Source organism: Euleptes europaea, chromosome 3 (assembly GCF_029931775.1).
Source record: "Euleptes europaea isolate rEulEur1 chromosome 3, rEulEur1.hap1, whole genome shotgun sequence".
Classification (NCBI taxonomy): Eukaryota; Metazoa; Chordata; class Lepidosauria; order Squamata; family Sphaerodactylidae; genus Euleptes; species Euleptes europaea.
Window position 1 is genome coordinate 92,898,046 of NC_079314.1, and position 14,429 is coordinate 92,912,474.

General features: G+C 45.8%; 1 protein-coding gene across 1 annotated transcript in view; it reads left to right on the top strand.

The window, feature by feature from the left end:
* TMPRSS6 (transmembrane serine protease 6) overlaps window positions 1-14,429 on the top strand; it is a 44,675-nt gene that overhangs the window by 15,567 nt on the left and 14,679 nt on the right. The window contains exons 6-11 of the mRNA XM_056847078.1: window positions 1,807-1,848; window positions 3,331-3,535; window positions 6,694-6,830; window positions 8,513-8,625; window positions 10,337-10,446; window positions 14,031-14,176. Of these exons, the coding sequence (XP_056703056.1) occupies window positions 1,807-1,848; window positions 3,331-3,535; window positions 6,694-6,830; window positions 8,513-8,625; window positions 10,337-10,446; window positions 14,031-14,176 (753 nt within the window). The remainder of the gene's footprint in view (window positions 1-1,806; window positions 1,849-3,330; window positions 3,536-6,693; window positions 6,831-8,512; window positions 8,626-10,336; window positions 10,447-14,030; window positions 14,177-14,429) is intronic.

The following is a 14,429-nucleotide window of genomic DNA, read 5'->3' on the forward strand; positions in this document are numbered from 1 at the left end:
ACTCATTTTGTATTACTAGATATTAATGGAGAGACAGGAGAGAGCTATGCAGGACTGCTGTTTTCAACGGCAGCCACGTGTGTCCCATAATGTTTTTGTACTGGCATAAAGGCGACCCGATTCAAAGGAGGGCAGAGCTCCTCCCCTATATCTTCTTGTGCAATTGTGAGAAAAGCAGCATCTTCTGAAACCTCTGTTACTACCACACTGTTAAGTGTACAAGAGTCCTTTCTTCCTTTGTATCTGCTATGTATTTTATGGCTCTGTCACATACAAAGCCCTTCATGGCCTTGGACCCTCATATCTGCAAGACTGCTTCTCCCCGTATGCACTGCCACAACAGCTTCACTCATCTGAACAAGGTGTTCTGCAGGTCCCAACCTGCAAATGGGCAAAATCAACAATTGCCCATACATGTGCCTTCTCCATTGTGGTCCCCACCTTGTGGGATGGCCAGGAGGGCCCCCACTCTCCTGGTTTTCAGCAAACCATGCAAAGCTGAATTTTTCAAGAAGGCTTTTCAAGAAGAGAGCCTGCGTGGTATAGTGGTTAAAAGCGGTGGACTCTAATCTGGTGAACCAGGTTGGTTAAGAGCGGTGGACTCTAATCTGGTGAACCAGGTTGGTTTCCCCACTCCTCCACATGAAGCCAGCTGGGTGACCTTGGGCTAGTCACAGTTCTCTGAACTCTTTCAGCCCCACCTACTTCACAAGGTGTCTGTTGTGGGGAGAGGAAGGGAAGACATGTTCAATGGGCCAAGTCTGAAACTGACTAAACTCACTGTGAAACTAACTAAATAAGCAGCCTCATAGTTCATTTGTGACTATTTCAGCATCCTCTCCTGTGCTCGCAACCCCCCCAAAAAAGATCGCTTCTGAGGGGAGGGGTTGGATAAGGAGGAAAGACAAGTGGGAGAGAGCAGCGAGAATGGGCATGGGGAGATAAACCCAAAGCAAGCCTATGCACAGAAAAGTCAGAAAAATCATGCATAATTCCAACAAAGCCCCGAAGTAGTCCAGTGGTGATCGCAAAGCAAACTACCCATGCATAAAAGGCCTGAGATTTCTGAATAGGGCACCGGATCTCTTATTTGTTTCTTCTTGATAGCACATCACTCTACATCCCAGCATTCCATCCACCAAAATTTCTGATGTCTCGTGCACAGTATAATTTATCTCCCTTATTATCAAATCTTCCGCCACCATTTTCGTGTTATAGTGATGGATAGCGGTTGCTATACTCCAGATGTGCCAAATACCATGCTCGTTCCCTCTAGTCCACACTGCAGAAGGAAGGGGCATTGGGGTTGGTCAAGCACATGTGGCACAGACCACATAGTAGAATGTGGTGCCACCACTTAAAATGCCTGATTTATACAGGTGGGGGCACAGAGGGCAGGACTTGGAAAGAAGATCCTAACTTGCAGTAGGCTGGAAAGTGTTTTTATTACATGACTGGACAAATTCCTGGAGGACAGGCCTATCAACAACTGTTTGCCATGATAATGTATGGAACATCCAAGTTCAGAGGTAGTCGATCTCTGTTGACTAGATACTGGGAATACTCATCACACATAGTTTATGTTGTACTCGAAAAAATAAATCCCATTAAACTTTATGGGAGTTAACTCTGGAGTAACATGTATAGGATTAGGCTGTCAGGGCCATATGCCTGATTATGGGAAGAGAAAGTCCCATGGTGCCTGGTGGAAGATGAAAAAGGTAGATGGGTAGGGAGCATTTTTCGTTTTAACTCTTGCATCATCTCATATGTTTGTTTTTCTTTATGTATTTTATTTTCTGACAGAATCCAGTGTGAAAGACATAATAGTGCTGAAATCCACATTGGGTAGGCTGTTTATTTCCCACTTTTTTAAAAGGTCTGTTGTACTGAGGGTGGGAGTTGAGGCCATAGAAAGCTCATAAATGAATGGGGATGTCGGGAATCAAGGTGAGCTCTTCAGAGCATTCATGCTTGCAGTACTTCAAGTAGCGGTGCAGGCTTTGGGGATGGAGAATACACAAGGCACGAGCTCTTTTCACCATGTCAGCTACCTGATTTCTATGTGTACTTTATATGCTGGGAGTGCTACAAATGGGAAAATGACCCGTGCTCATATAATGCTCTGAAACACTTGTCTGCATACAGCAATTATTGCACTTAAGTGCCACTCGTATGCCACTGGAAAACAGACTGTTTTCAGATGACTGGGATGTTACCCTCACTTAACAGTGCCTTTGGGACAAACACATAAATGTACATTATGGACAGAGTGGCTCAAGGTATTTTGTCACCCCCATGCAAGGTATATGCATTGCCTTCTCCTATGCTGCCTCTGCCTGGGTCCAAGCCTATGGCAACGCTTGGGCCCAGCTAACAATGGGAGAGCTCCAGGAACACTGCCCATCATCTCCTGCACCGCAAATGGCTGGGAGTGAGCCGAGCCCTGTGGTGAATCGGCGCCTGCCTTGCTGTGCCACCCCAAGAAGTTTCTTAGATGGAGAACCAGCCTTTGATTAATGGCAAAAGTCACCCTCGTGTGCACTGCAGGGGAAAACTACTCGCACGCGAGCAATCCATCCCAGAAGCCCAAGTTTCAAAGCACACCGAAGTACGCCTGAAAAGACCTACAACTGCCAGTGGGGGATTTATTTTCAAAGAGAAACACTCAGAGAATCTGCATGTGGGGATAGATATCCAAGCAGCTGTTTCACGCATTAAGCAGCAAAGAACTGGGGGTGGCCCACGCGGAGCCACAATCCATTTTGTCTCTCTGATGAGCATCGTTTGCACATTTTGAAATGCCTAACTGAAAGGCGTTCACGTTTCATAGTTTTAGGAATACAGATACTTTAAAAACATCAAGTGTTCACCAGGAAAAAAATGTAATTCATGAGTCAGCTCACAAGTGAACAGAAATGTCCAGCCAAAGTTAAGCACTTCAATATTTGTTTCCAATAGAAGTTCTGAGTATGCGTCTCTCTTTTCCATCAGAATTAGTGGGCCTTAAATGTGCTTAACTTTGGGCTTAAACGGGCTGGATCGTGTGCAGAATGTGAGAATGGGAGGGAGGAGATTGCCTTGTAATTCAGATGGTTAGCAAGGATTTAGTCTGTGAGAGTAGACTGGGGCCACCGTAGAATGGGCTATACCAACAAGATACGACCACAGTGGAATCGGCCGGCTTAATGCAGAACATCCAGTATCCTTGATCTCTTGTATTGATGGAGTGAGTGTTCTAAGTAAGGTCAGAGCCTTTCCCTCCAAGTCACCTTTTTTTTTTGCACTTCAGCAGTACTGTGTGCAACTCGATTTGTCTTGTCTGGTCAGGTTGCTACAGATACAGTTACATCATGGCAGATGAAGCCCTGAGGCTGAAGCGCCCGGATTACCTGGCCTCCAGTTGCCTGTGGCATCTTCATGCTCCCAAAGGTCACATGATCAAGCTGCACTTGGAGTGGACCCTCTCGGAATGCAGGGACAGGCTAGCCATGTACGACGTTGCTGGACCACTGGAGAAGCAACTCATCACTTCGTAGGTAGCCTTGATATTGTGGGGGCACACCTGGCATCAGGCAAGACAGCCCTAAGCGCCTGTTCTCCAGTATTCCGCTCATGCGTAGAGCGCAAAGGTGGAACTATACATTACGTGCTGTCCTGTGATCATGTCAACAGCCATCTTTCTTGTGATTTGCAGAAGGAGGTGGAGAAGGACAGGGCCTTTTAACCCCATGCCGCCATCACCCCCAAGCTCCTTTTATGGCACCCGCTGGTAGAAAAATATGGGCAAATTTTCCCTAGCGTAGATATAAGCAGCGTGAATGTAGCAATTTCCAGAAGATAAATTGCAGGGGGGTGGTATGTGTGTTAAAAGCCCCCCCTTCCCCACTGATGTCCCCCTGGAAATTGCTGACCTAAGAGTTGTAATCTAGAGCGGGGGGGGTGGGGGAGAGAAATATCCTTCGAAATGATCACTGCCCATCATCTCAGTGAGGCTGGTTCAGGCCTGATTTAAATGTGATCTTGCCAGGACAGAAGTAGCCATGCATCTTTATATGCAGATATTTATCAATTTTATTGGATTGATGGAATGGTTTTACCTTTTGTATTCATTATTGCCTTTGGTTGTTATATTTTGGATGTAAGCCGTCCTGAGCCTGGCTTTTGCCAGGAAAGGTACAGGATACAAATCTAATAAATAAATGTCGCCAGCTGCTTGTTTAAATTGCCCCCTCAGCCACTATGGCTACAGTGCTAGAATACCAGCAATCTATATCCTGCATCAGGTGGATGTTGCACCTGTATGCTGACGATGCACTCAGAGCCACTTTGGGTGAATAGCAATCTAGTTTAAGTCCAGTTTAGGCAAATATTTGAGTATGTGCAAAGGAGGGTTGCCAGGGTCCCCCGGCCACCAGCGGGGATGGGAGGGGTAGGGTCATCAGTTCCAAGAATGGAGCCTGAGGAGGATTGGGACCTCCATGGGGCGCAATGCCACAGAGAACACCCTCCAAACCATCCATTTTCTCCAGGGGAACTGATCTCTATAGTCTGGAGATGAGCTGTAGCACCGGAGGATCCTCAGGTCCCACCTGGCGGCTGGCATCCCTATTAGGTTGTAAGATTGGCCAACAGCACTCCCAACTTTGACAGGTAGGGTTGCCAGGTCCCTCTTCACCGCTGGTGGGAAAATTTGGGGGTGGAGCCTAAGGAGGGTGGGGTTTGGGAAGGGGAGGGACTTCAATGCCATAGAGTCCAATTGTCCAAGCGGACATTTTCTCCGGGGGGACCGATCTCTGGCTCCTGGAGAGCAATTGAAATAGCGGAAGATCTCCAGCTAGTACTTGGAGGTTGGCAACCCTAGCTGGCAACCCTATCTCACCTGAAAACTGGCAGCCCTAGCAGTACACATAAGTTTTCTCAGTCAGGCAAATAGGTCCCACCTGGAGGCTGGCATCCATAGTGCCAAGCCACACTCTGTTAAGCTGCCAGCATCATGTTTAAATAAAGATGCAATGCTGATCTCCAGCTGTTCATGTTTGTTTATAAATATATGTTACAATTCACATAGTTGACCCAAAGGCATGGTTTATTCTGCTGAAGCCTTATCAAGAGGGTCATGATTCAGCAGAATCATCAAGTTTGTCAGGCCATGTTCTTTAGGTCAACATTAATAACAGGATCTAGTACTTAAATGAAACTGATTTTTTTTCCAAATCAAAAAAATCAAATGGGATTATCTGCTTGGAGTATTTCCATCTCTGCCCGTCTAATACTTTAATTCCAGTTCAGACATTTGCAACACCGTATAATTTAAGCATTTCCCTAACTTGGCAGCAATTTGTGGTTTTATTTATTTCATTTCATAAAACATTTATATACCCCACACTTCAGTAATTTTCAATCAAATAGTTAAAAAGGCAAAACAATAAAGATTACATAAAAATAAGATCACAGAACATAAAACCAGCTCTAAAACTTCACAATTCATAACCCTCACAAGTATTTTTTGAATGTAATTAAATAATAATATGCTAGGTGAAGGACTGGCTGTTTGCTCCACATGCAGAACTCTGCAAAGAATGTAGAAAAAGCTGACTATTAAGCAGAAGCCTAAGAATCTCAGCTTTTAAAAACTAAAACAATTTTCTAGTCCCTAATGTTTGGATTAAGAGTTTAAGATTAAGTATGTGTATCAAGTATGACTACACGCCAGGGTTGCCAGGACCCCTGCCCTATCCTCTGGTGGGAGGTTTTTTTGGGTGGAGCTGGGGTGGGGATCATGCGTGCGGTTGCACCAGCGCGATTACATCACTTATGGTTTACACCAGGAAGTGACGTGATTACGTCGGTGTGGCCGCACGCATGTGATCCCCACTCCTGAGCCTGCCAATCCAAGAGACCTGGCAACCCTACTACATGCCCCTCCCTTGTAGTTAGCTTGATTATATTTATTTATAGAGTGCCTTTCAACTAAAAAGTCCCCCGGGTGGTTTACATTACAATTGAAATACAAGAAAATAAAGTAAAAGTCAGTAAACTAGAATAAAAATTAATTTAATTGTTTTAATTGTTTTTATGACTTTGTATGTTTTTTAGCTCTGGTTTTGAATGTTTTAATGATGTGCTGCTGTTGTTTTTTGGTTGGTTTTAATTATTTTAAAATGGGATTTTGCTATGTGTGTTTTAATTTGTTAAGATGCCTTGGTGGCAGTTATGAAGACAAAAAGGCGGGATATATATACATTGTAAAATAAATACATTAATTAATTAAAGTACAGTAAAAAAAATCAAGACAATTTAGTTTCCAATTGTGCCACTCCATTTCTTAATAATTCAATTCAAAGGCTCTCTAGGAAAGGCAGGTCTTCAAGCCCAGCCAGAACCCTTTAGGGAGGAGGCTGTTCTCAGCCTCTGAAGGAGAGTCTTCCCAAGTTGGAAGACAACAGCTGAAAAAGCCCCACTGCTAAGGCTGGTTCCTGAAGGAAGGCCCTCTGGTATGGTTACCAACCTCCAGGTGGGGCCTGGAATTCTCCTGGAATTATTTCCAGATGGCCGAGATCAGTTTCCCTGCAGAAAATGGTGCCATTGGAGGGTAGACTTACACTTCCAAGCCCCCCCCCCTTCATCTTCCCTCTACATCTTTCCAGCTTGTCAATACAAATACTCCTGTATTTTCATGTTCTGCCTCAGGCTGTATGGCTGCAGCCGCCAGGAACCCATGGTGGAAGTCCTGTCTTCCGGACCTGTCATGTCTGTGGTCTGGAAGAAGGGGATGTACAGTTACGATGATCCTTTTATACTATCAGCCCAGGCTGTGCCCTTTAAAGGTAAGAAAATATCACAGAAGGACTGTCAAGGCAGAGAGAGAGAGATAGCATGTACACTGAGCATTTGTCTGGCCATTAGTTCCCCTTGCAAATCACTATATATATTCTTTCCATCTCTTTTTCAGCTCCCAGTATTATAGCTGAGATTTCACAGACTGACGTTTTGTGTAGCACAGCAATATTACGTGACAGCTTGCTACAGGATTTCACTATTCTTTGGAAGATAACATTAAGATAGGGACAACCATTCAATGCAAAGACAGGATATCTGGCTACCTTATACTAAATCAAAGAGCAAGACGAGAGTGACTTTTAATACTGTGCATGTTCGGGGCTTTCATCTATAGTTCTGTCATTGCAACAGGAATGATGCCATATTTTTGAAGTTCTGTTGCAAATGTTATTATCTTTCCAGATTAGCATGAGGATGCACTTTTACTGAAAGGAAAATAAACGGACTTCAGGCCATTCCTTCATTACTTCGCTGTTTGCTTCATCCCTATAAGCTAGAAGAGAAAACTGCTTCCTTTTTTGGCTGAGCTGATAAGTAGGGTTGCCAGCTTTTAAGTGGGTCTCTCTAGCTCTAGGAGCCTCATGGCGCAGAGTGGTAAGTTGCATTACTGCAGTCAAAGCTCTGCTCATGACCCGAGTTCAATCCCTATGGAAATCAGTTTCAGGTAGCCGACTCAAGGTTGACTCAGCCTTCCATCCTTCCAAGGTCGGTAAAATAAAGAAGAGTTAGTTTTTATAGGCTGATTTTCTCTACCTTTTTAAAGGAGAATCAAACCAGCTTACACTTTATTTTCCTTCCTCTCCCCACAACAGACACCTTGTGAGGTGAGGCTGAGAGAGCTCTAAGAGAACTGCGACTAGCCCAAGGTCACCCAGTTGGCTTCATGTGGAGGAGTGGGGAAACCAACACGGTTCACCAGATTAGAGTACACCGTACCTGTGAAGGAGTGGGGACTCAAACCCGGTTCTCCAGATTAGAGTCCACTGCTCTTAACCACTACACCACGCTGGCTCTCAATGAGTACCCAGCTTGCTGGGGGTAAAGTGTAGACGACTGGGGAAGGCGATGGCAAACCACCCTGTAAACATAATCTGCCGAGTAAATGTCATGATGTGACATCCCCCCCATGGGTCAGTAATGACCTGGTGCTTGCACAGGGGACTACCTTTACCCTCTAGCTGTCCCTGTTTTATCAGTTTGATTGGCAATAGCGGGGAATGTCATGAAAAGCTTTAGCTGCACATTTCCATGCATGAAGCTGTGGTTAAAGGGACAGGACACTTTTTCTTCTGGCCCTGTTGGAAGGAAAGCCTTCATCACCTCCTGCTTGCTGGCCTGGGAAACAAATCTTAGAAATTAGGATGCCAAAATACAAACCTTCCTTTCTGTATAAGTTCTAGTTCACCGTAAATAGCAAGTTATTCCTTGTTCTACAAAGAGACGCACACCTGTCTGCCTTTCAGCTGAAGGTTTGCTGCTAATGACAAACATCAACAGGAAAAAAACCCATTCTGGATTCTGCTCAAAGTAGGACATCATGGGTGTTGCCTAAAGTGAAAACCTCACACAGTATCCTTAGAAGCAGACTCTTGCTGTGAGTCAGGAGAATCAACGCGCGCAACATGTTTTCTGTAGTTCATCTGGCATGAGAACATTTCTATCTTTTCAGCCTGCCAAATGAATCTGACACTGCAGGGAAGCCTGGAAATACAAGGGAACATCAAGACTCCCTACTACCCCAGTTACTATGCACCCAACACGCAGTGCACATGGCACATGACGGTGAGATTTTCTTGTCCTTTTATACACAAAAGCAGGCTGTGAGTGACCTTAAAAAATAATAATGCACCAAGGAAATAATCATTTTGTGAACAATTTACATTATGCACTTGAAGAAATGTTGCCTGTGTTTACTTGTTTTGCCCAATTTCCTTGGCATATGAAGATGCCTTATATTGAGTCAGACTGTTTGTCCCTCTAGTCCTGAAATGTCTTTTCTGGGGGTCCAGGGTCTTCTCAAACCTGCTTCTGGAGGTCATCCAAAGAGATGTTCAGGACTGAACTCAGGGCCTTCTGTAGCCCATGTTCTTTTGATAGGGTTGCCAGATTCCTCTTCATCACTGGCGGGAGGTTTTGGGGCGGAGCCTAAAGACGGGGTTTGGGGAGGGGAGGGACTGCAATGCCATAGAGTCCAATTGCACCCAACATTCAGTGCACATGGCACATGACGGTGAGATTTTCTTGTTCTGAAGAAGTGAGCTGTGGCTCACGAAAGCTCATACCCTACCAGAAAATATTTTTGTTAGTCTTTAAGGTGCTACTGGACTCTTGCCCTTTTCTGCTACTGCAGACAGACTAACACGGCTACCCACTGTGAATTATATACATGTCAATGACAATAATCACATTCCTCATGAGAAAAACACATGAATCCTAGAATCCAAATAGAAAGTCTCTTAACAACAACAAATTGCTCCCTTCCACGGGGCAATAGACCAAAAGGCTGGGAGACTGAAAAGTCCACCGAAGATGTCGATAGTGGGGGCAAAGAATGTCCGATGTTTGTCTAATGTCATCTCCCTCCTGGTGTAAGAAGATGACGGAAAACAAAGGTGTGGCCCAAAGATGGACTCCACCTCCGGATCAGTGTGTGTTTTGCCAGAAAGGCTTCTTCAGCTGTTTTTGATTTTATAATTCGGGAGCAAGGCCTGACAACCACTAGCTTGGATTATGGCCTTTTATGGAGGGACGTTTCCCCACCGTCACCCCTGCCAATTGCTTCGGGGCTTTCTTTTGATTATGCATGCCTTATCCACCCGTCAGAAGTCGCTTCCCACTCTTCCCACACATTTTGCCTGGATTTTCCAGAGTCTGGCTAAAACAGCATCTGGGAAAACATGAGCAAAATGCACGGGGAGAGCGAGGCGACCTCTGATAGGCGGAAACGGCATGCATAATCAAAAGGAAACCCCGAGGCAGTCAGCGGGGGTGACCGCGGGGAAACGTCCCTGCATAAAAGGCCTCTGTCACTATGTTCAAACCTCTGACAAACTGAAATTAAAGTGCTATCAAACATGGATGGAGCTTGTTCCTGTTTGCTCCTCTCACTCTTCTCTCTTCCCTCTGCCTATGTGAACTGGAGTTTGTTTCCCACACCTCCAAAGTGGAAGGCCAATTTGTGGGAGAGAATACAAACTGTAGTTCACTCAGGCAACTGCATTCAGACATTATGGTAAGCTTGATTCATGGTTTCCCAAACCCAGAACCTTACGTTGTGCTCCGTGTGTGTGAGGAATAGGAGCGAGGGAAGCGCACAAGCATTAGAACAAGTTACCTCTGTTAGTCATGCTGTCTGAATGATGCCATGCATAGACTTTCCACCTCTCCCTTGTGTGTTCTTATTTGTCTGTTTGAGACCCCTGGGATGAATGAGGAATGCTCCTTTTTAGGACTGTGATGTGAACTCTGCTCTTGGACTTTCCCATTTCTGCAGGTTCCATCTCTGGAATATGGAGTGGTCCTCTGGTTTGATGCTTACACTCTCAGCAGACAGAGCAGTGATCTGCCATGTACGCAAGGGCAGTGGACCATCCAGAATAGAAGGTATAGGAATATCACTTTGCTTTGTGTACTTATGGTCCATATATGACAGGGGTGGGGAACGTCAGGCCTGGGGGCCGTTTAAGGCCTGCAAAATCATTTGGTCTGGCCCTTTGTGGGTCCTGGCAGACCTCTAGCTCAGAAGGATCTAAGACTGGTGATCTACCCCCTCCTGCGGACAGGAATAGCCTCTATTCAAGACAGATGTGAGTTTGTTTTGCCAAGAAAAGGAACATTTTCGCTTCTTGCAGAAGAGTCGTTAGCTATGGAGCTGCTAGGACAGCCCAAGAAACTAATTTTTAAGTTGATAATTTTTATGGCCCGCGAATGATGCTATAAATATCCAAATGGCCCTTGGCGGAAAAAAGGTTCCCCACCCCTGATATATGAAATAGCATTCTTCATATACAATCCAGTTTGTATCTTGGTGGGTCAGAATTCTCTTCCAGGCTTCTGTATTTCTTTTATTTTTATAACCATTATTCAAGAAGGCAGTTGCTAGGAAATGTTCTCTCAATCTGCTCTCACTGCGTCATCTCCTTGGCGTTTTCATTTCTGACCCTGTTCTTTTAACAGCTGCATGGCAGGCAGACATTCAAGTGATGTCTTTGCCCGAAGAAATCCGCATTGGTTGGATTTCTGCCTACAGTGCTGCCTTTAGAGGCATCAGGCCACAATTGGGAGAAAAGGTAGCATCCCTGATTGCCCGATAACCTGGTAAAAGGAGGTACAACCATTGGAAGCTTTTGGGATTCCCTTCCTGTGGTTTAAAAAAAAAAAAAACAACAGCTTGGCAGTGCAGTCCTATGCAGAGTTTCTCCTGACTAAGGTTAATGAGATCATTGCGTTGGATCCAGGTTGGCAGTTTCCACCGATTCACTCTCCCCATGTGGACCCCCCATGTCACCCCTCCAGGTTTCCTGTCTCCCAGGAATGGCATTTAGTGGAGATCAGTGGACTGCAGTGGGAAGAAGGAGGCAGGAAAGTCCCTTTCTTCCCCTAGAAAATTGAGTATGGATTCATCCCAATGTGTCTAGATGGACTCTGCACACAACAGCACTGCAAATCCCTTTACATGTGGATCAGTCCTGAAGGAGATCCAAACGGGCATCTGATTTTGCTCCCAGTAGACCTGGGCTCATTCCTGCTCTTTTTCCAGAGATACCCTCACTCCACCAGAAGGCTGTTCCTCCTGTTTTAGAGCAGGGCTATACTACGAGTTTCAAGCCTCAGCTCCTGTTGTTCAGATCCAAAATACACATGAACACATGAAGCTGCCTTGTATTGAATCAGACCCTTGGTCCACCAAAGTCAGTATTGTCTACTCAGACCAGCAGCGGCTCTCCAAAGTCTCAGGCAGAGGTCTTTCACATCACCTACTTGCCTTTAACTGGAGATGCCGGGGATTGAACCTGGGACCTTCTGCATGCCAAGCAGATGCTTTACCACTGAGCCACACGCAGCACTGAAGATCCATGATCAGATTAAATCAAAAGTGTTTCCGTCTAGACATTAGGAAGAATTTTCTAACAGTTAGAGCTGTTCCTCAGTGGAACAGGCTTCCTCGGGAGGTGATGAGCTCTCCTTCCCTGGAGGTTTTTAAGAAGAAGTTAGATGACCATCTATCAGCAATGCTGATTCTATGACCTTCAGCAAATCATGAGAGGGAGGGCATCTTGGCCCTCTTCTGGGCATGGAGTGGGCGGGTCACTGGAGGTGTGGAGGGGAGGTAGTTGTGAATTTCGTGCATTGTGCAGGGGGTTGGACTAGATGACCCTGGTGGTCCCTTCCAACTCTATGATTAGAAGGTATATGATATAAACCCCTTGCAGCAGCTAAGCTCCAAGCCTGGTTAGCACCTGGATGGTAGACTTCATGAAAACTCTATATATTCTGCCCTCCGTGTGAAAGTAAGGCAGGATACACTGTAAATACAAATAATTCACAATAATTACTTCTACAATGTGTTATTAGAAGGAGAATACACACAACTCTATGATTCTATAATGTAGAGCCACACGTGATATGATGCCGTAAGTTCCATATCCACAGCTCCCAAGCTTTAAAAAAAACCCTAAAAACTATCAGGGCCCCAGTTTGGATCATGACTGCAGCATGGAGGGTTGGGTGGGGTTTAAGTCTTTCCATCCTGTCCATTTTCGTGATCTGAACTGGACGCATAGTGTGCTGTTTGGAGAAAATACATTGGCACTCTCTACGCTGTCTGTATGTTTTCCCCAATGAGGTACATAAACCAGTTCGGTGGGGCCGTTTCAGGTCATGAAAATGGTGCAGGGAGGGAGGTTCCAATCCTGCACGCCTGCTGTTTCCCAAAAATACCTTGGAGCTCCAAATATGGAACCTCAGGCGTTACATCTTGTTTGGCCCTTCGCCTCAACAAGCAGCCGGGGGGAGATTATATGGGTCATGGGGCTAGGGAGGGAGGCGGCTTTCCCCATACACTATTTTCCTGATGAAAACTGCTCTCTCTGAGCTTTCGTTAGCCCAAATAGGGGAGAGAGACAGGCGCAATACAGGTAGCTACTTTCCCCCCCCTTACCCTAAAACAGTCTTTGGGGGGGGGCAGTTGTGATTGTGCTTATTTGTAAAAATTTTATCCCGGCTTCCCTCCAAGGAGCTCCGGTTGCTGCGCGTCATCCTCCCCTCCTCCTGCCTCACAACCCTGTGAGGTAGGTGAGGCTGAGAGCGTGTGACTTGGCCAAGGTCACCCAGTGAGCTTCCGAAGCAGTCTAGGAATTTGAACCTGGCTTTCCCAGATCTTAGCAGTGCTTTAACCACTACACCGCCAGCACTGTCTCTCCCCCTCCCTCCCTAGCTCTATGCAACTCCTCTCAGCAGATGCGTTTTGAAACTAAATGGCCCACCCAGGAGTCTATTCATCATCTCCAGCATCATGTGTCATTTAGTCCTTAATCTCACTTTTTGACAACCTATACCTCTCCACAGTTATAAAAATGTGTTCGATTCGAGTCAAGTCGCACCTTAAAGAAGAAGAGTTGGTTTTGTATATGCCGACTTTCTCTACCACTTAAGGAAGAATCAAACTGGCTTACAATCTCTTTCCCTTCCTCTCCCCAAAACACACACCCTGTGAGACAGTTGGGGCTGAGAGAGCTCTAAGAGAGCTGTGACTCAGCTTTGACAAGGTCACCCAGCTGGTTTCATGTGCAGGAGTGGTGAAACCAACCCGGTTCACCAGATTAGCCTCCGCCGCTCATGGGGAGGAGCGGGGAATCAAACCCGGTTCTCCAGATCAGAGTCCACCGCTCCCAACCACCGCTCTTAACCACTACGCCACCCTGTAAGAGGTACAGGGTATAAACCTCTGAGAGTCAAAGCTCCCTGACCCTGATCCGCAAGGATGTTTTGACTCTGGGAAGTTTATACCATGGAAATCTGTTGGTCTTTAAAGTGTGACTGGACTGGAAATCCAGCTCTTCTGCTGCAGACTAGCCTGGCTGCCCTATATTCCAAAAAGTGCACAGTCCCCTATTCCTGTGCTACTTGAAGGCAACAACTACTGGAAGACTCAGGGGCATTTTCCCTACTTTTGCTTTAAAAACCAGGCTGTGCGGCCTGCGGAGTTTGCAAGCCTATGCGGAAAGGATCCCTGTCGTGTCCAGCGCCGGCGTCACCATCAACTTCACCTCTCAGATCACCCTTACTGGGCCGGGAGTGCAGGCTGCTTACAGCCTGTATAATCAATCAGACCGTGAGTACGACCTCCTCAAAAATGCAATTCAGCTCAGCTCTTTGAAATATTACCGAGCAGTTAAATCACACCCTGTTGCTACGAGTTTGGCTGTCGATTAGTATGAATCAGGGGCCTATTGCCGTGGTTGCGCCTGACAGACTAATGGGTAGTAAGGGACTTGAAAGAACATTAATATTCCTTAATGGCAAAGGATGCGTTCTTTAATGGCCTGGAAAGCTCTTTCCCCTATGTTTGGAGTGTGACTCTGCTG